General features: G+C 47.9%; 3 protein-coding genes across 12 annotated transcripts in view; 1 reads left to right on the top strand and 2 right to left on the bottom strand.

Moving 5' to 3' along the window:
- Nucleotides 1–10,854, bottom strand: part of ZNRF3 (zinc and ring finger 3) — a 79,871-nt gene extending 69,017 nt beyond the window's left edge. The window contains exons 1-4 of one of the 7 annotated variants that reach the window (XM_085238239.1): nucleotides 10,107–10,854; nucleotides 8,789–9,991; nucleotides 8,330–8,648; nucleotides 8,010–8,195 (exon numbers count right to left, since the gene is read on the bottom strand). In XM_085238239.1, the coding sequence (XP_085094365.1) occupies nucleotides 8,010–8,195; nucleotides 8,330–8,648; nucleotides 8,789–8,805 (522 nt within the window). In that variant the 5' untranslated portion in view covers nucleotides 8,806–9,991; nucleotides 10,107–10,854. Of the gene's footprint in view, nucleotides 1–3,494; nucleotides 4,163–8,009; nucleotides 8,196–8,329 lie in introns of those variants that run through there. The other 6 variants (XM_085238241.1, XM_085238242.1, XM_085238244.1 and 3 more) reach the window with 6 other exon arrangements.
- Nucleotides 10,855–10,942: 88 nt separating this feature from the next.
- On the top strand, nucleotides 10,943–14,007 carry XBP1 (X-box binding protein 1). Of its 3 annotated transcripts, XM_085238254.1 has the most exons (6): nucleotides 10,943–11,218; nucleotides 11,305–11,401; nucleotides 11,470–11,591; nucleotides 11,996–12,012; nucleotides 12,149–12,258; nucleotides 12,990–14,007. In XM_085238254.1, exons 1-6 carry the CDS (start codon nucleotides 11,031–11,033, stop codon nucleotides 13,545–13,547), a joined length of 1,092 nt encoding a protein of 363 aa, XP_085094380.1. In that variant the 5' UTR covers nucleotides 10,943–11,030; the 3' UTR covers nucleotides 13,548–14,007. The 3 variants fall into 3 exon arrangements, with proteins under 3 accessions (XP_085094380.1, XP_085094381.1, XP_085094379.1); XM_085238255.1 differs by lacking the exon at nucleotides 11,996–12,012 and having other exon boundaries at nucleotides 10,946–11,218; nucleotides 11,470–11,628; nucleotides 12,163–12,258; XM_085238253.1 differs by lacking the exon at nucleotides 11,996–12,012 and having other exon boundaries at nucleotides 10,999–11,218; nucleotides 11,470–11,598; nucleotides 12,095–12,258; nucleotides 12,990–13,400.
- An 831-nt stretch (nucleotides 14,008–14,838) lies between these two features.
- CCDC117 (coiled-coil domain containing 117) lies at nucleotides 14,839–21,812 on the bottom strand. Of its 2 annotated transcripts, XM_010720388.3 has the most exons (5): nucleotides 21,538–21,812; nucleotides 20,342–20,392; nucleotides 19,749–19,985; nucleotides 18,217–18,354; nucleotides 14,839–17,689 (listed from the first exon to the last, which is right to left on the bottom strand). In XM_010720388.3, the coding sequence occupies exons 1-5, from the start codon at nucleotides 21,810–21,812 to the stop codon at nucleotides 17,437–17,439; spliced, it is 954 nt and encodes a 317-aa protein (XP_010718690.2). In that variant the 3' UTR covers nucleotides 14,839–17,436. The 2 variants fall into 2 exon arrangements, with proteins under 2 accessions (XP_010718690.2, XP_085094378.1); XM_085238252.1 differs by lacking the exon at nucleotides 18,217–18,354.
- Between the last annotated feature and the right edge of the window lie 156 nt (nucleotides 21,813–21,968).

Here is a 21,968-nt window from a genome sequence, read left to right as displayed (position 1 = left end):
CTCGTTCATCCCACATTGGTACCTTTTGAGCACAGAAGGCATATACAACTGGAGATTATTACATAATCCACATCACTTCTGTTCAATAGCAACATAGAACTCATTATTTTCCTGTTCAGGCTTCCAAGCAGAAACAAATCAACTAAAACATGAACTTCTGCCACACAAGCAAAACCAAAAATAATATTTCAAAAACTCTTCCCCCACAATACTTCTCTTAAAAGCAGTATATACTAGTGCTCTGACCACAAAAAAAGCAAAACCACTTCCAACAGATTCTCAGTGATACTGGGCAAACTGTGCACCACAGATAGGTCAACAGTCTGATGTGGTAAGAACTGAACTTACCAATTGATAAAGGGCCCTCTAGCCATACGGCACTCCATCTTCAGAAGCAGCCCAGGTACAAGCAATACTCTCCCATACATGGCTGGCCCTCATTTGAGCCCAGGGAGGCTCCACTCTGGGCCCAACCCTTCTGGTCACGTGTGGAACACAGGTGCAAACAATGTGCCTGTGCTCCCTGGGCCAGCTGCACCCCTTCATCAGATGCTCCATCATCAATTCAAGCTCTGACCTAATAGTTCCCTACAACTGGCAACCCAGTTCAGGCTGCCTAGGGCCGCATCCAGCCTGGCTTTGGGTACCTCCAAGTGGAAATGGTTTCAAACTTAAAGAGGGGAGATTAAGATTGGATGTAAAGAAGAAGTTGTTTACAATGGGGGTAGTGAGGCAGTAGCACAGAGTGCACAGAGAGGTGGTGGTGCCCCATCCCTGCACACAGCCCGCTCAGGGCACAGGGCTGTGAGCACTGCTGGAGCTGTGGGTGTCCCTGTGCACTGCAGGCACTGGGAACAGACGGCCTTCGGGGGTCCCTTCCAGCTCAAATGATCCTATCATTCTATGAGCCTTGCCCAGTACAAATAGAATTAAGGTATATAATCCCTCTCCAAGCAATAGAAACGCTGCTACTCACATCAGTGATGCTGCCTTAGCACTGTAAGCCTGTGGTCACGTAGCACTTTCTTCAACACAGAACTACATTTAAGCTTTTAGTCCAAGTGCTGCAAGAAGTCTCAACAGAAGGAGCTCATTGGTCATCATTTGTTTTAATGCAAAATTTCATTTCAGTGGTTTCAACAAAGTCTTGTTTTCCCAATCACTCTCTAAGCAGAAGTGTTTGACTCCCAGTCTCAGCCATCCTAGCACCAGGACGCAGCCCCAGGAAGCACACTGTATGCCAGCATGCCAGTACCACCAGTCAGACCTTCCAGCAGCATGAGGGCAGCAGACACTGCAACCTGGCGATGAGTTTGCTGAATACAAATTGTGGCCACATTAAAGAACACATAGGAACATTTCATCTCTCTGAAGAGTTATTCTGGTAGATGCTTGACCCTAAGAAGACTTGGTCTTCACAACATGAGAAACAATGTAATAGCATACCTCTGCTGGATAGGAATCTGACCAATAACCAGTCGGAGACTGAATGGATGACCTATCAAAAGCTGAAAGTTCGTTGTTTCTTAAGTTGTTTTTTGTTGTTGTTGTTGTTCAGAGTCTTTCAACACTAATGAGTAATTGAAGCTATTAACATAAACAAAAGTAAGTCTTTGTATAGTCCAGAAACCACAGTTCCTTTGATTCATTCTCTAATGTGTGGCTGATTCTCAAGAATTTCTAATATTTCACTTTAATGAAAAAAGCATTTTAATTCTGAAAGAGCTGTGTGCACTGACAAAGTGGCTGGGGACAAGAAAAGCTCATTGAACTGCTGGAATCACCGCTGGCCACTGCTGAAGAGTTCCTAGGGCCATCAGCTGCAAAATCCCTTGCTAAATTTCACAGTGACCTTTAAATGATGACCGAAACCAGCATATTCATATGAGTTCATAAATACACAGCCTTGGTGAAAAGCCACAGCAAGAAAGCCATCATCACAGAATCATTATAGAATGGTTGGATTGGAAGGGACCCCCGAGGGCATCCAATCCCACTGTCTGCAGTGCACAGGGACACCCACAGCTCCATCAGGTGCTCACTGATGCTCACTGTCTGTTCTGTCCTTAATACTAACACAGCAACATGTCAGGCTCTTGATTTCTTGATTTCAGTATCAGTTTCAGCTCCTTCCAGCATTACCTTTTAATGAATGTCAGAAACATAAATTAATTGTTCCATCCCTTTTTTCCTCTGGAAGAATAAACAAGAATGCTCCCCAGCAGCTTGTCCTCACAACTCTTTTGCCTGCAAGTGAATTTTTACAAGAAAGCCTCCCAGCAGAAACTCTGAAAGAACATGCACAAAAAACTGGTATTATTTACTTTAAAAGAAAAAAAGTCATTTTCAGAATCTCTGGTTGTGGCTTTAGAGCTTTACTAGTTGTTTTTAGAGCTTATGAGGCACTAGAATTTTCTTTGAATACGTATACAGAGACAGAAGGAGATACTCTTTAGGAGACACAAAGGGAAATGGTTCCTAACGAAAAGAAGAGAGGTTTAGATTGGATATAAGGAAGAAGTTGTTTACAATGGGGCGGTGAGGCAGTAGCACAGGGTGCTCAGAGAGGTGGTGGTGCCCCATCCCTGCAGACACTCATGGTCAGGGATGGGGGCTGTGAGCACTGCTGGAGCTGTGGGTGTCCCTGTGCACTGCAGCCAGTGGGAACAGACTCCAGCCATTCTACGATATACATAGGCACGTATGTGTGCATACACAAAACTCAAGCCAACAAACGCCACTGCTGTTAGAGAAATAAGGGTTGCTATTTGGCAGCTGCTTAACAATCAAACTTATTAAAACACCATTTAAGTCATTTTTCTTTACTTAGCCAAAGGAGAAAAAAATAAAGTCAACAATTACCAGTGACTACAAAGAAATTAGATAAGCACTTCAAGAGTTTCAGACAGAGCAAAGAGTAGCCGCATTCAGATAAAAACCGAACTTATTTCTCCGATGAGAAGTCAAGAGGAACTTGAATAAGGAGCCGAGATCCGGGGCAGCAGTAACAGGTAGGCTGAACGCAGCGCCGGACCTGCAGGGGGAACCGACGGAGAGCGGCGCAGCGCCTCGCGCGCTCCCATCCGCACGCCCCGCTCCGAGCTCTGCAGGCGCTGCTCCGACGGCGGCCCCGGGCCGGGCGGCCCCGCACCGTCCCCGCCCCCCCGGCTGCCGTCGCCGCTCCCGGCGCGGCCTCGCACGGCGGCTCCCCGCGTGCCCGGGCTCCGCGGCCCGGCGCGCTGTCAGCCGGGGCTCCGCCGCGAGGTGCGGGCCCGGCTCGGCGGAGCGCCCCGCGGCCTTTGTGCGCGCATCTGTCACCGCGGCGCCCCGCGCCCTCAGGCCGCGCGCCGCACGTGGGGCCCGGCCCGGCTCGGCGCGGGCTTTGTGCCGCCAGGTGACGGCGGACGGCGCCGCGGAGCCATCTTGGGGCCGGCGCCCCCCCCTTCTCTTCCCTTCTTTCCCCGTCCCCTCCTTCCCCTCCCCGCGGCGCTCACCTGCACGATCTCGCCCTCGGCGCTCAGCGTGGCCCCCGCGCGGGAGAAGCGGCCCTGCAGCCCCGTGGTGTAGGTGGTGTAGTCGCCGCTGGGGCTGGACTCGAAGAGCACTACTTCCACGAACGCCGTCTCCTTGCCCAGCGCCGCGCCCGGCGCCGCGGCCAGCAGCAGTCCGAGCAGCAGCGGCGGCGGAACGGCCGGCCCCGCGCCGGCCCCGCAGCCCCTCATCGCGCGGCGGGGGGGAGCGGCGCTCCGCCGCCACGCATCGCTCCCGAGCGGCTCCAGCTCCGGGGCCGGGCTCTCGGGCGGCTCAGCGCCCCATGGCAGCCGCCCTCCCGCCGCGCCGCGCCCCGCTCCTCGCCGCCGCCGCCGGCCCCGCGCTCCCCGTCCCTCGGCCCGGCTGCTCCCCGCCCCGCCGAGCCGCTTCCCTTTCATCTGCTCCACGTGACGGCCACCACGGGGTTATCTCCGCCCTCCACGCGTCTCTGACCCGCTCCGTCCCTCCCTCGGCGCGCACACACACACACACACACACGCGCGCACACGCACGCACGGCCCTGCGGAGCCCAGCGGTTCGGCCCGGACCCGCGCCTTCGGCCCGGTGGGCCCCGCTGCTGCCGGGAAGGCCCTGGCGGGAGGCGGCCTCCCACGCGGGCCGGGCCTGCGGGGTCGGGGCGTGACTGCGGCCTCGGCGCTTTGCGGCGACCGCCCGGGCCCTGCGCGGTGCCGGAGCTGTCGGCCCGGGGGCTTTGGGGATGCCCCAGTGAGTCAGGTACAAAGGCCCGGTCGCGACGGCTTCACGGGTGCTGCTGGTGCGCTTCTTGCACCGGCTGTGGGCTCTTGTAACCCATGTACCCGTGGCACCGATTCTCCCTGTGCAGGAGAAATGCTGCTCTTCTGTGTATGTGTATGGCGTTAATCCAACGCTTGCTGTTTCCACGGCATTGCCAGCGATCCGGCACGCTCCTCATCCGTGTGTAGGGCAGGAATCACAGAATGGCTGAGGTTGGAGGGGAGCTCAGAGATTCCCCAGCCCTGCCGTGTGCTGGCTGCCCCCAGCTCAGGCTGCCCAGGGCCCATCCATGGCCTCGGGCACCTCCAGGGATGGGGCACCACAGCTCTGGGCAGCACTGCCAGGGCCTCACTGCCCTCTGAGCGAGGAATTGCTTCCTCACATCCAACCTCAATCTCCCCTCTTTTAGTTTAAAGCCATTCCTCCATGTCCTATCACTATCGAACCATAAGTTGCTCCCTGCTTGTAAGCATCCTTCAAGTACTGGAAGGCTGCGGTGAGATCTCCTGGAGCCTGCTCTTCTCCAGGCTGAAGGACCCAAATCCCACAGCCTTTCTGCGTAAGAGAGATGCTCCAGCCCTAGGAGTATTGATCAGCACCTTGAACTCAGTACTCTTTGAGCTTATGAGACAGGATAATGGGATCCTTAGTGGTACACAGCAGCATTAGCTTAAATCAGTTAAGGTTTCTTCATTGAGTATGAATTTGATACAGTGAATCAAAGCAAATCTACCAAATGCACAGAAAGGCAGCTGGAAGAGGCATCACTGCAGTGCTGGGGCCTGGTCACAACAGAGAAGGCAGTAAGCAAACAGATGTGATCAACATGATTTTTACAATATTATGAAGTCGTGTTCCATTAGGACGCCAGCATCTAGTGCACTGAATAAAAACATCTTTCCTGCAAACCGTTTTCCCTTGGTTTTCTTTATCTGTGCATCAATGGCTGGTGTTTGGTTAACATACTGTTTGCTACATCATAACCAACTTGAAGAGGTTAAACAAAGGAGAACTCTGGAAGTCTGCTCCCAGAGTTGCATACACGGTCTTGCAATCTGTAGCAAAAGGTGAGATGGATGCTGGGGTACTACGGGATACTAATTGTTACTATGATGAGTGGGTTTCTGTTACCCCCTCTGTGGATTAGGCCAATGATACCTAGACCAGCTGTCTTCTCATCCCTTCAGGAGTTGAGAAGAGGATCTGCATGCTCTGTGTCCTTCTGTTCTTCCTCCCTCTGATGAGTACAGGTCTCTAAAATGAAAAAACAGAGAAACAAAGCCTGTGGTTCCCTCTCGCTGCCCCACAGTGCCTCGCTCTTCTCACCTCTTAACCTGTTTCAAAAAGTCCTTTCCTAAAGTCTTAAGTAGGGTATTGTATCCCATGGAAAATATTTGGGATAGTTCAGTTCTCCAGCACTGTCATTGAGAGATTAGTAAGATTTCAGATTTAAATATATATATAAAAAATAAGGTGTATTTAGATTGGATAGTTCAAAAGAAATCCTGTACCCTGTCCACTTGTACTGAGAAACTCTTCTGTTACCTGGGTACACTTTTGCCTTCACAGGAAGATCCATCCCAGTGTAGATAAAAATAATTGAAGTATAGTGAAAATTACATAGACAGATAGATAGATAGATAGATAGATAGATAGATAGATAGATAGATAGAACCCCTGCTTCTGTTTATAATTAAATAGACTTCCAAAACTATCCATGGCTGTGGTCTGCAGGCACAGCAGTGTTGCCTTTGCCATAGCCCCACAGTCACACAGCGAGGAGTGATATGAGGCACTGAGTCTCAGGTCACAAAGTTCCCCTGACTTGGGCAGAAATCCAAGCAGGAGATTGCAGGAAAAGAATGGACTGTCTAACACTAAAGCAATCAAATATTTCTAACTGGCTTTCTTCCCAGCTAGCAGTATTATTGCTCCCAGTTCAGTTTGCCATAATACTTCAGTTATGTTTCCTTTTTTTTTTTTTTCCCTACATAGCTAACTGAGGCCTGGGATCTGACACACAGAAGCCTCAAGCATTTATAACTGCAGCTGAGGTCAATAAGAGCTTTGATTTGAGCATAATGAAATGGAATATAATGCCAAATGGTCTGAAAAAGAATGTCCTGAGAAGAGGGCAACCAACACCACTGGGTGCTTTTGACACTAAACTTCCTACATCTCATTTCCCATGCAAATAACTAGGTATTATAGAGTCCTCCTCCCACACTGATGGAAAACAATGTCAGTGAAGTGCTCACATACCCCTGTGTTGAATATCAGAGCAAAAAGCTCAAGACTGGGAACAGGGCTGGAATATTGTGTAGGACCTGCAGCTCTGCACATAAGGCAAGAGGAAAACCCAGCACTGAGCAGTCCTCACACTGTGACCACCAGCCCTTCTCACTACTAAACCAGGCAGGAATCGTGCTTCTCTGGTCTTGCTCTCTCTACCCTTGGAAACACATTTGGCTGGAGATGTCTGAAAGCTGCCTTCTGCCAAATCTGTGCAGTCAACCACAAATACAGCACACAGGAGAGCCCCTTCTAGAGCCTCTTTTAGCCTCATTTCATAATGAAATTAAACATACGCTATCTGCCTGCCAGCCCTGTCACTCTTCTGAACACATCAGCTAATTTTAACAAAGCTTAAGGGCAGAACAGAGGTCTTAAGACTGTACATTCTTGCAAATGTTGTGAAAATCAGAGGCTGCTGCCTCTGGGTACTGCAGCAGCACTCACCAGGGTGTGCAGGAGACATGGGAAGCAAAAGAAGCAGAAACGCCTAAAAAACCAACCCTCTTCAATTCTACTGCACAAAGAACAGCCTGTTATTGATTTTACACTTTTAAAACAAAACAATCGATTTGAGTGCATCTCATTTAATTAACAGGAAGCTTGTGTGACTATATTTGCAGTTTAAGGGGGCTGTGACTAGGAAGGGACATAAGTAAATGCGAGTGCATGTAAACAGAACTGCATCCTTCAATGGGAGGGGGCAGGGGGTGCTGTTCAGCTGTTACACATTCTGCATGACAGTAGCCAGAAAAAAAAAGTATGTGTGCAGCAGCAGATTGGCCACAGCATATGTTGTCTTTTGCTTGATAGGGATGTTTAAGGAATGTGAAACATAGGGAAGAGAAGTCAGGTTGAAGCAGGGAGGCAATGAGGGCAGGGACCCAATGATATTAAGAACAAATATATTGAAAGCAAAGGAAAACATGGCCTTTTCTCAAAGAAATAAAGATGTTAATCCATGAGTATGGATTAAAAGTTTACTTCAGTTACTGTGAATTTGGAATTTCCATCTGATTATCTCCAGTATCAGCCAGACCTCGCACAGAGCATAGTTCATCCTTCATTCACTTTGCAAAGAAAACAGAAAATATACAGAAAGGATCTGCTCAGATGTGAGAACAAGATGGCTCTTACTCCTATGATTTATAATTCAAAGTGAGCTGGTAACACCAAATAATGCAGCACGGCACATTTCAGTGGGAAATCCAGTTACAAGGGAGATGGCAACCTGTCACTGCAGAAACCAGTGACTGTCTCCCCCCACTGGTGAGCGACGACCTTTTCATTTTTGGGCTGCAAGTCAGGAGTATTTGTGGGTAATACTGAACCCATATAGAAGGTACTGAGATTGGTTTTCCCATTAACTGCCCGGTATACATCACAGAGGGGAGGGTTCTGATGACCAGAGAGACTTCCTGGACTCTTACCTGAGCGAGAAGGTTGTTTTGCATTGAAGCAATCCTTAAACGAAACTTCAGACCCTTCTCTCCCATCGCACCGCCTCCGGCCGTGGCTGCACCGCGGCACAGCAGCCAGCAGATGTCCTCCCGTACCCGAGGAGCTGCTCTGCCCCCGGCGAACGCCCCAGGAAGGTGCGACACGAGCCAAGGTTTCTGCAGAGACATTCGTTCCAGTTAGAGATGTCTCCCACGGCCTTTCGTTTTATGCACTCAAATGTCACTGCAAACTCCTGTCTGATGTGCAGTACAAGCTGACAGGAGAGTTGCAAGACAGGACAGATACGCACCGCGTAGCGAGCCGTCAGGGCCCATATCAAAACGTGGGCACAGCAGCACATGGAAGCAAAGAAAGAGAAAAGAGCACTAAGAAATAAACTAAAGAAATGGTTACTATATACCACATTCGATCTGTAAGGACAAGTGGAAACAGGATGAACATCCAGACTGGTCCTTGGAAACAGTACCTCTTCATTCTGCCAGAAGTAGAATTGTAGAATCATAGACTCACAGAAGGGTTTGGGAAGGGACCCCCAAAGGCCGTCCGTTCTCACTGCCTGCAGTGCGCAGGGACACCCACAGCTCCAGCAGTGCTCACAGACCCGTCCCCTGACAAAACAAGAAAGCTGCCAGGACTCTCAGAGCCTCTGAATTTCCAGGGGAATCCCAAAACCCAGGGTGTGAAGCACAAGAAATAGCAGAAGCTGTTTTCTTTCAGGAGGAGGCACTGCCCCGGTGCTAGGCCTTACCAGTAGGAGGCAGCCATCAGGTTTTACTGAGTGCAGTTGTTTACTTCCTGGAGCATTTTCCAAGAAGAGGCTCCAGTTCTGAATCAGGATGTGCAAACAGGAGAATTTACTGGAACAGGAGCTTTTAGGTGTGAGATTTCAACAGTTGGCTGCTCTCCTCAGAGCTCACTCAACACATCAAATATTTACTGAGAATCCAGAACACAAGCTGTCAGCTCAATGGGACAGCAGGGCAACAACAGTTCCCTCTCTTGTATTGCCCAAACTCATTCTGCAACATTCCCCTAAAGCTGCAGTCATAGTATCCAACTCGAGTGCACTGCTTTCTCCTTTTACTTGTAACTACCACCACAAACATACCATCATGCATCCATGAATAAAGGTGGACATAATTCCTCTCAAGCAACAGCACTTCTAAAGAGCGCTCACAGCACACAACTCCGTCCTTTTCTAGGGCCAAGAGCTTAATCAAATCTGGAAAGATGTTAAAATGAGGCATCTTCCAGTAACAGTGCTACCAGTACCCCAGCAAACCTAGGCATAGGGCTGAAGTCCTCCCTGCCCAGCTGACAACAAACTCAGCAGCCAGGTTAGCAGTCTCCTTTAGAAAGGCAGTGGTGATTTTTCACCTGAAGACAGGACTCATGTTTTGAGAGATGCACTCTTCCATCTCAGCGTGTGTTGACGAAATGTAAGAATAAGTAAAACGAACAGAAAGATAATTACAAACATTACAAGTTTGGAATAACCTTGCTTTGGGCTGCAGAACAGTTTCCTTTCTCTTTAATCAGCTACTGATACAGATCTGGGAATATGCCAGCTGTTGACATGAGCTGGAGGCCCTAGGCCACTTTCCAAGTGTTTCTAGACACACACTGGGCAAACATGTTCTTTCTCAGACTATGCCTATTAGTTAAATTATCTTTTCTCTGTATGCTCTCATTTTCTTTACCTCCTCTGTGCCCCCTTTTTCACATGTAGATAACATTCGACTCATGTTTCTTTCCCTATCTGATGTTACACAAGGGGAAAGCCTCTCCACCTTTGTTAAACAGAACTATTTCCTTTGGTAGGTCGGCCACCTGGAACACACCACATAAAAGCTGTTGGCAGGAACTAATGTTGTTTCTGGCAGGACAGCCAACAGTATCCTCACTGGCACATCCTCAGATCGCGGTGATGAACTACAGATCTAAAGAGGGGCTGTAAGAAAGAAGGGGCAGGGCCCTTAGCAGGATCCGTGTGATAGCAGAAGGGAAAATGGTTTCAAACTAAAAGAAGGGAGATTTAGATTGGATATAAGGAAGAAGCTGTTTACAATGGGGCGGTGAGGCACTGCACAGGGTGTCCAGAGAGGTGGTGGTGCCCCATCCCTGCACACAGCCACGCTCAGGGATGAGGCTGTGAGCACTGCTGGAGCTGTGGGTGTCCCTGTGCACTGCAGCCAGTGGGAACAGACAGCCTTCGGGGGTCCCTTCCATCCCCAGCTATTCTGTGATATTTCTACAAGTCAGGTAAGAAACCCTCTGATAAATGATCATAGGCTTAAATGCAATAACTGGAAAAAAAAACAAACAAACACAGAAATATAAGAAGAGGAATGCATAAACGACAAGCTAGCACAAAAAAAGAAAACCAAAAAGGCAGAAACCAGAATTAAAGCATTCTGAAATCACAGGATCACAGATGGTAGAGGGGATCTCAGAGACTCCCCAGCCCTGCCATGTGCTGGCTGCCCACAGCTCCGGCTGCCCAGGGCCCATCTATGGCCTCGGGCTCCTCCAGGGACGGGGCACCACAGCGCCGGCAGAAAGCGAGTCTCAGCTCAAGGTCAGCTTAGTTTAACTCCTCTTTTCCATTTCCAACAAGGCTGGACTGCCGGGACTGCGCCTTCCTTGTACCAGATGTTGACAGCGCACGTGGGAGCGGACACCGCTACAATGGGAGCGGACACCAGCACCCAGCGCAGCGCTCAGCAGCTGTGGGGCTTCACTGAGCACCGCACAAAAGCCGGCGCGGCGCACCGCGCCCCCCACCGCCCCAACGCCCGCCACGCGCCAACCCCTCCCCCACAGTCTGATGCAATCCGCCCCGGCCTCGCTCCTTCCCACAGCCAATCGCTGCCCGCGCAGCGCCGCACGTCACTCCGTCCCGACCAATCAGGGAGAGCCACGACCGTAGAAATCCGGGCGGGGCGGCCGCGCCGGCAGAGTGCCGCTCGATCTGTGCCGGCGGAGCGGTGATGGCGGCGCTGCGCGGAGCCCCGCGGCTGCTCCTTTTCCCCGGCGATGCGGCCGAGTCCGCTGCCGGCCGACGCCTCTCCGTCGTGCTGCCCGCGGGGGCGGCTCCCGGCTCCGCGGAGGCTCCGCCGCCGGCCCGCAAGCGGCAGCGCCTCACCCACCTGAGCCCCGAGGAGAAGGCGCTGCGCAGGTGAGTGGGGGGCGGCGGTGGGGGCTGCGGTAGGGGCTGCGGAGCCGCCGACGGTGCCCGCACTGTGACCGCAATGTGCCTTGCAGGAAGCTGAAGAACCGCGTGGCGGCTCAAAGCGCCCGGGACAGGAAGAAAGCGCGGATGACGGAGCTGGAGCAGCAGGTGGTGGAGCTGGAGGAGGAGGTGAGCGCCGGGCCGAGGGGTGCGGGGCGGCTGCGGGACGCGATCTGACCGCGCGCCGATATCCGCAGAACCAACGGCTGCTGAGGGAGAACCAACGGCTGCGGGAGCAGACGGGCAGCCTCTCCTTGGAGAACCGGGAGCTCCGCTGCCGCCTGGGCTTGGACGCTTTGAAAATGGAGCCGGAGTGCGAGTCTACGGTGAGTGCCCGCAGCCCCCGGCCGGGCAGAGTCCGGCGGTGTCGCTCCCTGAGGTCGCCGTGGGCGGAGTGGAGCTGCCAGGAGCGGCTGTGTGCTGAGCAGGCGCTGTGTGCCGTGAGGAACGGCGGCCGTGTGCGTGGGTGTGCTCTGTGTCTGGTAGTGAGGTAGAATGGTTGAGCTCAGAAGAAACCGTAAAGATCAGCCAGACTCACTTCTGCTGGCTGCCCAGGGCCCATCCGTGGCCTCGGGCACCTCCAGGGATGGAGAGAAAGCAAGCTGTTACAGTCATTTATGCGTGTCTCAAAACAACAGTGGTGAGCAAGATGGATTTCGATGGGTGGGGAAGCTTGAGCCACCGTAGAAAGTGGTTTCACCTCATCTGATACTGCACAGTAAGCAAAGAACCTAATGGAAGTGTTTGCAGAAGTGCATGATGTTGAGGGTGCATCTTGCCTGCCAGAACACTTGTGACTGATGGGGCTTTTTCCTCATGCAGGTTGTGAAGGAATCCCAGGTGGATGACATCAGGTTGGTGACCGGGTCCGCTGAGTCCGCAGCACTCAGACTACGTGTTCCTCTGCAGCAGGTGCAGGCCCAGCTGTCACCATTTCTGACAACCTCCACATGGATTCTGATGGCAGTGACTCTTCAGATTCTGAGGTGAGCATCTGCTCCTGTCCTAAATAGCCTAAGGACTTACTTCAGAGCTTTTTATTAAGAAGTCTCTGATGTTTGATAGCTTGTTTATTAAGCTTTGGAATACCCTACTTGTGGCTGAAGACCTAATAGGTATCCCATGAGTCCAGGAAATGTTAATGCAATTTCAGCGAGTTCAGTTTCTGTTATCTTAGAAAATACTGCCTGCAAATACAGCAAAAGCATATAAATGCTGACTACGTACTGTAATTTGTTGAAAACAAACTTGGTTATTGATGAGTATGTTTAATTGGAGCTTGAAGACAATCGGGTATGAATTTCTTCCTACCCTGAAGACTCTGAAAGCTTTAAAGCTTTCATACCTTTTGGTCATGGGCAGATCTGCCTGTGCCTGGTGCTTGAACTTATTCTCTAGAGCCAGTAGGTACTGTGGTGTTGGTATGTGAAGAGTCTAAGATACTGATGATGTATTAATAGGCAGTCAGCGTGGAGTTAGGAAGTCTCTACTACCCTCTGCTCTCTACTAGTTCTCTCTCTCTAGAGTTAATGAAAAAAGTAGTTCTGATCAGTGACTGTCTTACCAGTATCAGTAACTGACAGTTGCTCTTGGTAAAACTGCAGTTGTGTGGTGATGTTAGTGCACCTTTCCTTTCAGATGAAGGTGAACTTATGCCACAGTGATTGTGTTGTTACAGTAGTAGGCCGTCTTTCTAAAACAGTATTTTATTCTGCAGTCTGATCTCCTGTTCGGATTACTGGACATTTTGGACCCAGAAATGTTTCTCAAATGTGCTGATTCAGAATCATCCAGCCTGGAAAAGCTGGAGGAAGAGATGTGTGGAGAAACAAATTCCATACCGACCTCCCCCTCTCCCTCTCTGGGGTCCCCATCAGCTAAGCTGGAGGCCATTAATGAACTCATAAGGTTTGATCATGTGTACACAAAACCCTTAATACTGGAGTTTCCTGTTAAAATGGGCAATGAAACCAATATGCTTGTGAAAATTGAGGAAGTGTCTCTCTCTCCACCTGAAGACAAAGCTATTGCTGAGGTCCCAGTATCTGTGAAAGAAGAACCTGTAGACAGCTTAATGCCTGAGCTGGGTATCTCTCATCTGCTTCCCTCTCATCATAGCTTTGCAGCCTCAAGCTATCTGCTGGATGCTGGTAGTGACTCTGGATATGAAGGATCCCTGTCACCCTTCAGTGACATGCCCTCTCCTCTTGACACTGACCATACTTGGGAGGATAGCTTTGCCAATGAACTCTTTCCTCAACTGATCAGTGTCTAATTTGGTAGTGTTAATTGTCCCTGGTTATCTCCTGGCAGGGTAACAGGATATACCCTTCTGGGGGTGGAGAGGGGTGGAATTGATTGTATTCAGAAAAGCGTTGCTTGTTTCTTCCTATGAATGCTGGTAGATGTAGTGATGGCCATTCATTTCTACTGGTAAAGAAAAAAAAATACGGTGTTTTTGTCCCCCACTGCTCCCATTCAGTGTTCTCTTAGCAGAAAAGAAATTTAATTTCTCAGTAACTCGGCAATTTAGAATGAACCTGAAAATCAAAATACTCTTCTTTAACACCGAAAGCTTTATTGGGACATCCGTGTTTAGACAGCTGGTTTAAAACTAAATGGTCTGTACATTTTACAGATTTACTGTGTAAATGCTTGTTTTCTGTTGGCTATGTAGAGTTGCTTTCTCCAATTTATTTAACTATGTTGGTGCAATTAAAGTGCAATGCAGCTCATTTCTTGCCTTGTATGTCAGTAGAGGGGGGGGGGGAGGGAGTATCTGGGCCTCTGGAAGCTTTGAACTCTGTAGGTGTTTCTGGAGAGTGGGTCTTTCTGCACCTCAAGCTAGCACAGCTGCCTGTAGCTGCTCTTCTGATTGATCTCTGGAGGGCTAGGCCTGTGCTGACCTATGATGCTTCAGCAGTTGCAGCGCTGTTAGCGAATATCCATGGGATGAACTGTAAAGGTCGTGTGAAATGAAGTAAACAATCCTCAGTACTTGCTGTTGAAAACAGCTTCAATTGTTAGTGCACAGCTCTCCAGGTGTGATTAACCAATTAAAGTAGCAGCAACACTGCCACCCAGTGACATGGATACAGATTGCCTGCTTTCAGGAGCGTGCTATTTCCTCTTATCTCAGATCAAAACACATCTCAGTGAGCGACAAATGTTGGGTCTTTAAGAACTTGGTGTCTGCTGGTCCCGTTCCCACCACATTTGGAAATGGACAGTTTAAATTTACACCCCAAATTTGTTGGAGCAGACAAAAGAGGAGTACTACTTATGCCATCTTGTTCCCTCTTCATCTTCACAGCTGTAGGTGTTTCATGGCATGGCTTAGCGAGGCTTACTGTCAGTGTGGGTTCTGATACAGGCTGGTGGTATTACTGGGCTCGCTCCCCAGAAAGCACACATCTCACGTTGGGTATCTGGAAGCTTCAGAGAACTTGGGATTTTTGCTAGCACGAGCATCTACCAGACTTGAGTCTAGTGAGCTTGTACTGGGTGTACCTGGTTACCGTACTGTCCTTATGTAGTTCATACTATTAAGGATTAATTGCACCATCTAAAAATACTTCAGAAAATTTATTGAAAAACTCACATACAAATGGTGATTTGGCCCCAAGAGAAGACAGACCAGAATCAGATCTTCCATATTTCAAAATAAAACTTTTTCCTAATACTGCATCATGTTTCTATCTTCCTTGCAAACAGAGTTAATAAAGTCTCTTAAGGAAGGCAACAACAAATCAAACTCTTACAAATACAGAAGTGTGAAAATCCCTGGTAGTTTGTCCTCACCAGTTCCTAGAGCAGTGATTTTTGTTCAGTCTTTCTAGATAACTGGTTCCTACTTTTACCCACGCTCTGTTCCTCCCCCACCAACTGAAGCACTTCAGCCCTCTTCTTTCCTAGTAACAGCATAAATAACTTAGACAAATTTTAAAATAAATCTAAACCAAAGCAAATGCATGGGATGCAGTTCTTTCCCATCTCATGGTCTTTGTCAATAGTCTGCCAGTAGATTCTTCTTTCAGATGGCAGAACAACAGAGGTCAATGTTTGTTAATTTGATGGACAATTTGTCCGTTCAGTATGTTGAGTAGGGAAGAAACCATCTAGATCTAACATTTGGCTTCTCAGAGTTTTCTGTACCTATGCCAAAATTTGATGGTTACGTGTTTTTGGAATTGTTATCCTTCCTCTTCCATTTATTTAGCATCAGAGCTATCAGCTAAGTCAGTCCCAATCTTGAGCTGTCACTACAATCCTGCAACTTCAAAAAAATAGATATTTAGAGGCACCACGTTTTCTACCCGCAATGATTACAGCCTGCCCCGAGCTGCATTACTTTATACTCAAGCCATGTAGCAGCAGGTCAAAGGCTGTATGTTTTAAGCAAGTTCAACAGTATAATAATACACAAGAAATTTTACACATTACATGCAAGAGATTTGTAGCTCTGAAATAGCTATAAGAGCAAGAAAAAGTTGCACACGCTCTCCGAAGTCCCAGAATGGTACTTTGATAGCAGTTTTCAGCGTAATACCTATTCCAATGTTGGAATGTTTTTAGTGAAACTCTGAAATATTTTAGCCAGAGACAGCAAACGTCAGAAAACCTTCAACAAGAAGAGCAAGATAGACACAGGATTTAACTAACAGGGATAACTTTCAAAGAAAGCTGCTGTTCTGAGCCAAAAAATAATGACTGCAAAAACAAGTTTAAAATCAAACTTTCAACTATGACTTATTTAAACATTTAAAAAACCCACAAGGATTATCAATTAGCTGTGCACAGGATGAATATTTTTTCTTATGCAGACAGCTGCATTACTGAGGTCAGTGTACTTGCTCCTTCGTGCTAGCAGGATGTCAAATACAGACTGGGATGTGGAGACAAAATCTATTACTTGGAATTTTTCTCAAGCCTCATTTTTGGTTTCTCTGAAAAAGGCTGAGGACTCGAAACTAGAAGATGACGTTCTCTGCCTTGTTTGAGTGTAATAGAAGTAGTGTGCATGGAGAAAAGCTGTGAGCCATAGTGCATTGAAGATTCCTTAACACCCTAAGCAGGATACAAAATTATTTTGGCATATGTCTGTATAAACTCTGTGGCATCATGTTGATGGCATGTTCTAGCTTAGCCCATAAATCCAGGTTTCCTCATGCAAACAACAAGCATCTTCACCGTCAGTGTCAGCAATCTCAAAGGCTGGGACTTATTTACCTTGGCATTCAGCATTTGACCCCCTTTACCTCAGAAAATCAGCTCGCTCTTATCTGACCCATACCACCTCTAGCAAAATTAAAGGAAATTTCTTATTTAATCAAGTTATGCTGTCTTGAACTGACTTGCCAACTCAATGCTTATAAAGAATCACATCACGATGTCAAATGTGCATCAGTTGGCTTGGGAACCACTTCTCTCTAGACTTTGTGCCATCTGGAGAGGAGGGGCATTAAAAACCCCACATTTATGAGACCATAAACCTAAGAGGACTATAGTTAATAGATACCTTCCAAGTTAGTAGCCAGTTTTACTTTCCACAAAGCAAGAGAGTTCTGCTCAGCCATAACATTCCTTCCTTACCAAGGAACGTATCATTTCAATACTGGAGTTTACATCAAGTGCAAGCTGCAGATGAAACAGCAATTGTGTGAAGAGCTGTATTTCTACAGGGGTGGCTTTTCTGACTCTGACTACACTCAGGATCCTGTCTTCCTTTCAATACCTTTCTCTAATGTGAATAGAAGTAACTGACCAAGCATAGTGTATGCACCAGTCTAAATGGCTCAGTAAGTGAAAAGCGTGGCTTAAGCCACCATAACATTCAGTTAATTGGATTTTAAACCTTTCCAAGGACATTAGGAGGATATTTCATCATTAACAAAGATGGAAAGCTGCTTCCTTGTTCCAAAGGCCTCTGGGTTGCCTTCTCAGTAAAAATAAGAATATTTAACAGACCAGAATTATCTTTTTATAACGTTTCCCAAAGTTGTGTCTGGCCAATCCATGTTCTTACAATTGCTACTAGGAAAACAAAAAAACATAACCAAACCTCAGATTCACACAAACCAGAAGGAAAGAAGGTATCAAAATAACAACAACAGCAATAAAAAAAACCCATCACAAGGTCACCACTTTCAGTCTACAATTTGGATCTACAGCTCCATTTCTTCTTCTGCACATCCAGAGATTCCCAAACTAGCATATGGATCTGGAGACATGGCAGTCTGTTGTGATTCAGGGAATGTTTCAGTCTGTGGGTCAAAAGCAGCTGTTGCTGTTGACTGCTTAGCTTGACACCCTTCAGTACTCTGCTGCCTGAAGTTCTTAACAGAAACAGGCTTCAGTTTGTCTGTGAGAAATTCAGGAAGTGGTTTCCAAAGCACCAGCTCCATAGAAGGACGGCTCCTAGAAGGGATGGAGTGTCAGTTAAATTAAAATTCTGCAATCACAACTGCTAAATGCAGAAGACCAGCGAATATCTTCATGCACTGTGCTAGCCTGCAACTATATTCCAGGATGCACATTCCAACTTTTTGCCTATTCAATTTTCTTTTCCTTAAATAGTTCCATTACTTCTAATTCTAACCCTGTGTTTTCCACCAAACTCGATGAGCATTGCTGGTCTCACTTGAGGACCTTCTTTGGGGAACCCAGATACGTAACAATGAGGACATAACCGTTTATTCAAAATACTTCACTCTGTACAAATCAGGGGTACAAAACAGACAGCTTGATGACCGCTGCAGTTACACTTAATTCTGTTTTACATAGGGACAGTTTTTCCTGGTTTTGACCAGGTGAACGGTCTGTTCTGCCACAACGCTGGCTGCATCATGCACTAATTCAGGACATCTCCACAAACACAACACTGTGTCTGTCTCTTCATTTGCACGTGTTAACTACATAGCACCGTGATTTCCTCCAGAACTTACATAGACTCTATTATTTTCTTTGTCAGGACTTCACCAAAATCCCTCTTCATCCCTTTTTTAAGGGTATCTGACAGGATAAGAGTGGGCAGATTGCTAACATTTCCATCAGCATGAACTTCCTCATCTTCATCAATTATCCTAGGAATGGAGGGGGAAGAGGGAAATAAACACTATTGAGCACACTTTTAACAGGCACATCCACTGCAGACTACAGTTCTATCCACGTGCACTGCATGGTACAGTGCAGATATCTGGCCTAGGCTGGGGTACCAGAAGCAGCGGGGCCGTGTTAACACAAGTCTCTCTTGGGCCAATATACCCTAAGAATGACTGCAACCATAGAAGCCACTCGAGCAGCTTCTGGTACCTGAGCTAGCTCTGTTATCTTTGCATCGTCCAGCAGTGCACAATGACACTAAGAAAACATAAACCACATTCACTTCTGGGGAACGCATACAATTCAGTCCCATTACAACAGTGAGTCTCAGTTACCTGGTAACTTTGCCTGCTCAGCTCCCCATCTGTTAATTTTGAGAATTAATCAAGAGCTATTGAATATATGTCTTAATCTTGAAAGACTTTGCATCGATCTGAGATTAAAACAGTACAAAAAGTTGAGGAATCCAGATCAAACTGGAGGCATCTCCTCTATTCTTGGTAAAACTTTTAAAGAAAATTTAGTAGAGTAGCTGGGAAAGGTGGGAAATAATCCTCTGAGAGGCATAAAACATACTTTGTAATGCAGGTATAGTCAAGTGAAGAAAAATGACTGCTCTTATTTACCCATGAAAAAGGCATCCTTTCAACAACTTAATATGTTAAGTACTCATCTAAAAAAAATTGGTTTCTAAATTTATATAACTTCTTTGCTTCTCTAGCTGTCTGCAGCAGACATTTTAGAGTATTTTGGAATACCAGCTCAGCTACAGTCGACTGATATATACACATGACATTCCCAAAAGTCTTTGAAAGGCAAGAATGCACAGTGCATTTATTACATGATGGTAGAGGACTGACAAGAGCCACCCCATTTCCCACTCCCAAGCCACCTGACAGTTAACAAGATGAACCTCAGACTTACATATGAGGAAAGAGATCTTTGATTCATGCTATTCTGCACACTCACAAATTCATACCTAACCCAAGCATTTTTAGTATTAATCATAGAACAAGCTGTGATTTGTTGAGGGGAGAAAAAAGACAACAAGCTGAGCTCAATTCTGAATAGATAATGGAAGTTAAAAATGTGAGCTCTGGATCCACACAAAAAAAGCTAAAGACCCAGTACAGCATATTGATGCTGTGTGATGATTTTGAGAAGGTTTTGCTTATTCAGCATCTCTTCTTCTTGCATCAAGTTCAGATCACATTATCAACCACAACACTCAGAAAACCAGAGACCACTCACACAGAAGGTTCATCCCAGACTCAGCAACCAGGTAACACTATTGTAAATGCTAGTTTTACCCCTTAATATCCACCAAAAAAAGGTAAAGCTTAGTAAAGCCAACCCAGTCAATCCCTGCATTTACCTGTCCTCAATTTCCTGAAGCTTCCTGCGAGCAACCTCGCATTGCTGCTCCCCCATTGTCTGCTCCATTTCTTCACAGGGAATTTCTAACATGGCAGTTTCAGGATGGCTACCACCATACTGACTTGTTGCTACCTCCCCAGCTGCCTGCTGACCTGCACAGAGAATCCACTCTTCAGTGCTGGGATTCTGAGGGCAGTTTTTGGCTCCTGTCAGTCTCTTCTTCTTCACGGGACAACTAGGAAACAAAACAAGTTTACAATTGACCAAAGAGAAATGTGGTTTTCTACAGGACAATACGTTAGAGAAAGCCACGTACATTTCACCCAGCTTGACAAACTGCAAAAAGGAAACCTCTACAAAATAATACATCAACATTGCTCTTATTAAAACATGGGTACCCACACAAGAAAATCAGTACTATACAATTAATGAAGAAACTGCAATGGGTTTGGGCTTATGTGCAGTTCAGTGGAAGTTCCAAATTGAAACGATGGAAGCAGTTCCATTCCTATGTACTTTGTAGATAAGATGTGCTCAAATACTTATTGAAATTAATTTTTTTTCAGGATATAAAACACAAATTCAATTTACCCTTCTGACTCTTCTTCTAGCTTATGCTTCTTTCCACATCGAACAGAGACACTGCAAAATAGAGAGAAATAGTTACTGGCTGGTACATATAATATGTTCCTGTGACATTGATTTTCAAACTTCACTCACAGCCTGAACAATGCTAAGAGCAACAGTTGCCATGCATCACCAGCTGTGAAGGGAGCGGAAATTTCTGATTAAAAGGCCCATTTTGTTCCAAAGAAAGTCACGGAAGGGCTGTAATTGCTGAGCTCCCCGCACAAAATGCCCGATCATTTCTTCTCCTTTATGTTAGTTATTTTTTTCACCAAGGGGCAAATCCAACCGTGCTACCATGCAAAAGCTAAGGAAGCAGCGTGTGATCTAACTGCAGCCTCTTAATACGTTATCTCATGGCAACATGCTCAAATGAAATGTAACCAAACAGCAACATTTGACAGAATTGTGTCTTTACGTAAAAATGTTGTGTTCATATATTTCAAAAAGCAATCTGATTTTTAAAAGGCATCAGACCTTAAGAGCTTATCTTAGAAGGCTCAAAAATTGGGCACATGAGAAGCTACTGATGTATAATAAAACCAAGAGCATTGTATTCATGTGTTGCTGGGGCAATCCCAGATACATGTACAGAATGGGAGAAAACAGAGAGCAGCCAGGAGAAGAGAAGGCTCCGGGGAGAGTTCACTGCAGCCTTCCAGTACTTGCAGGGTGCTTACAAGCAAGAAGAGGAGTGACTTTTGCATGGTCTAATAGTGACAGGACATGGGGGAGTGGCTTTAAAATTAAAGAGGGGAGATTGAGGTTGGATGTGAGGAAGCAATGCCTCGCTCAGAGGGCAGTGAGGCCCTGGCAGTGCTGCCCAGAGCTGTGGTGCCCCATCCCTGGAGGTGCCCGAGGCCATGGATGGGCCCTGGGCAGCCTGAGCTGTGGGCAGCCAGCACACGGCAGGGCTGGGGGATCCCTGAGCTCCCCTCCAACCTCAGCCATTCCACGAGCCTGTGATCAAGGTCTCAGTAAATTCGCTCACGTTCCTTTCGTTTTTGAAGCCTTCTTCACCCCTCAGCAACAGACTTCAAGGCAGCGAAGCAAGCAACGCGATCCTCACGTGCAGGTACCACAGTACTGGAACAAAACAAGCCACGCCGCTCCGGGAACTACAGCGGATCCGCGAGGGCTCCCGGCCGCTCCGCACTCACCGGCTGTGGCTCTGCTGCGGGTGCGTGAAGGATCCCACGGGCGGCACGGCGACGCCTTCGTTATAACTCCCGAGCGCGGCCAACGAGGCGATGTCGAAGCCGCCGGGCGGACACACGCCGGAAGAGCCGCGGCCGCCGTCGCCGCCGTTCCCCACCATCTGCACGCAGCCCGCGGCGTCACCGGGCGGGACGGGGCGGTCGGGGGCGGCGGCCTGCGGGAACTCCAGCGCGGGACCCGCGGGGATGCCCTGACAGGATCTGCCCAGCGCTGCCATTCCTCCCGCCGGGGAGAAACGGGCCGTCGGCTCCAAGCTCCCTCGGGAGGCCCCGCCGCCTCCTTCCGCCCCGACGGCACCCGGCCCGACCCGCGGCACCGCCGGACCCGCGTTCTCCCTGCGCGGCGGCCGGGCCGTTCGTCGCCGCCGGAACGC

The sequence above is a fragment of the Meleagris gallopavo genome, chromosome 17 (genome assembly GCF_905368555.1).
Source record: "Meleagris gallopavo chromosome 17, MGAL_WU_HG_1.1, whole genome shotgun sequence".
Lineage (NCBI taxonomy): Eukaryota > Metazoa > Chordata > Aves > Galliformes > Phasianidae > Meleagris > Meleagris gallopavo.
The sequence above is the reverse complement of the archived record's forward strand: the minus strand, read 5'-3'. Positions and strand labels throughout refer to the sequence as shown.

Excerpts from the sequence above, each read along its gene's own strand:
- XBP1 (XM_085238255.1), top strand. The coding sequence starts at position 11,031 with ATGGCGGCGCTGCGCGGAGCCCCGCGGCTGCTCCTTTTCCCCGGCGAT. Across the intron at positions 11,402-11,469 it reads TGGTGGAGCTGGAGGAGGAG|AACCAACGGCTGCTGAGGGA; the intron begins GTGAGCGCCGGG and ends CGATATCCGCAG. Across the intron at positions 12,259-12,989 it reads GTGACTCTTCAGATTCTGAG|TCTGATCTCCTGTTCGGATT; the intron begins GTGAGCATCTGC and ends TTTATTCTGCAG.
- CCDC117 (XM_010720388.3), bottom strand. The coding sequence starts at position 21,812 with ATGGCAGCGCTGGGCAGATCCTGTCAGGGCATCCCCGCGGGTCCCGCG. Across the intron at positions 20,393-21,537 it reads CCGCAGCAGAGCCACAGCCG|TGTCTCTGTTCGATGTGGAA; the intron begins GTGAGTGCGGAG and ends TCTATTTTGCAG. Across the intron at positions 19,986-20,341 it reads CTAGAAGAAGAGTCAGAAGG|TTGTCCCGTGAAGAAGAAGA; the intron begins GTAAATTGAATT and ends TTTGTTTCCTAG.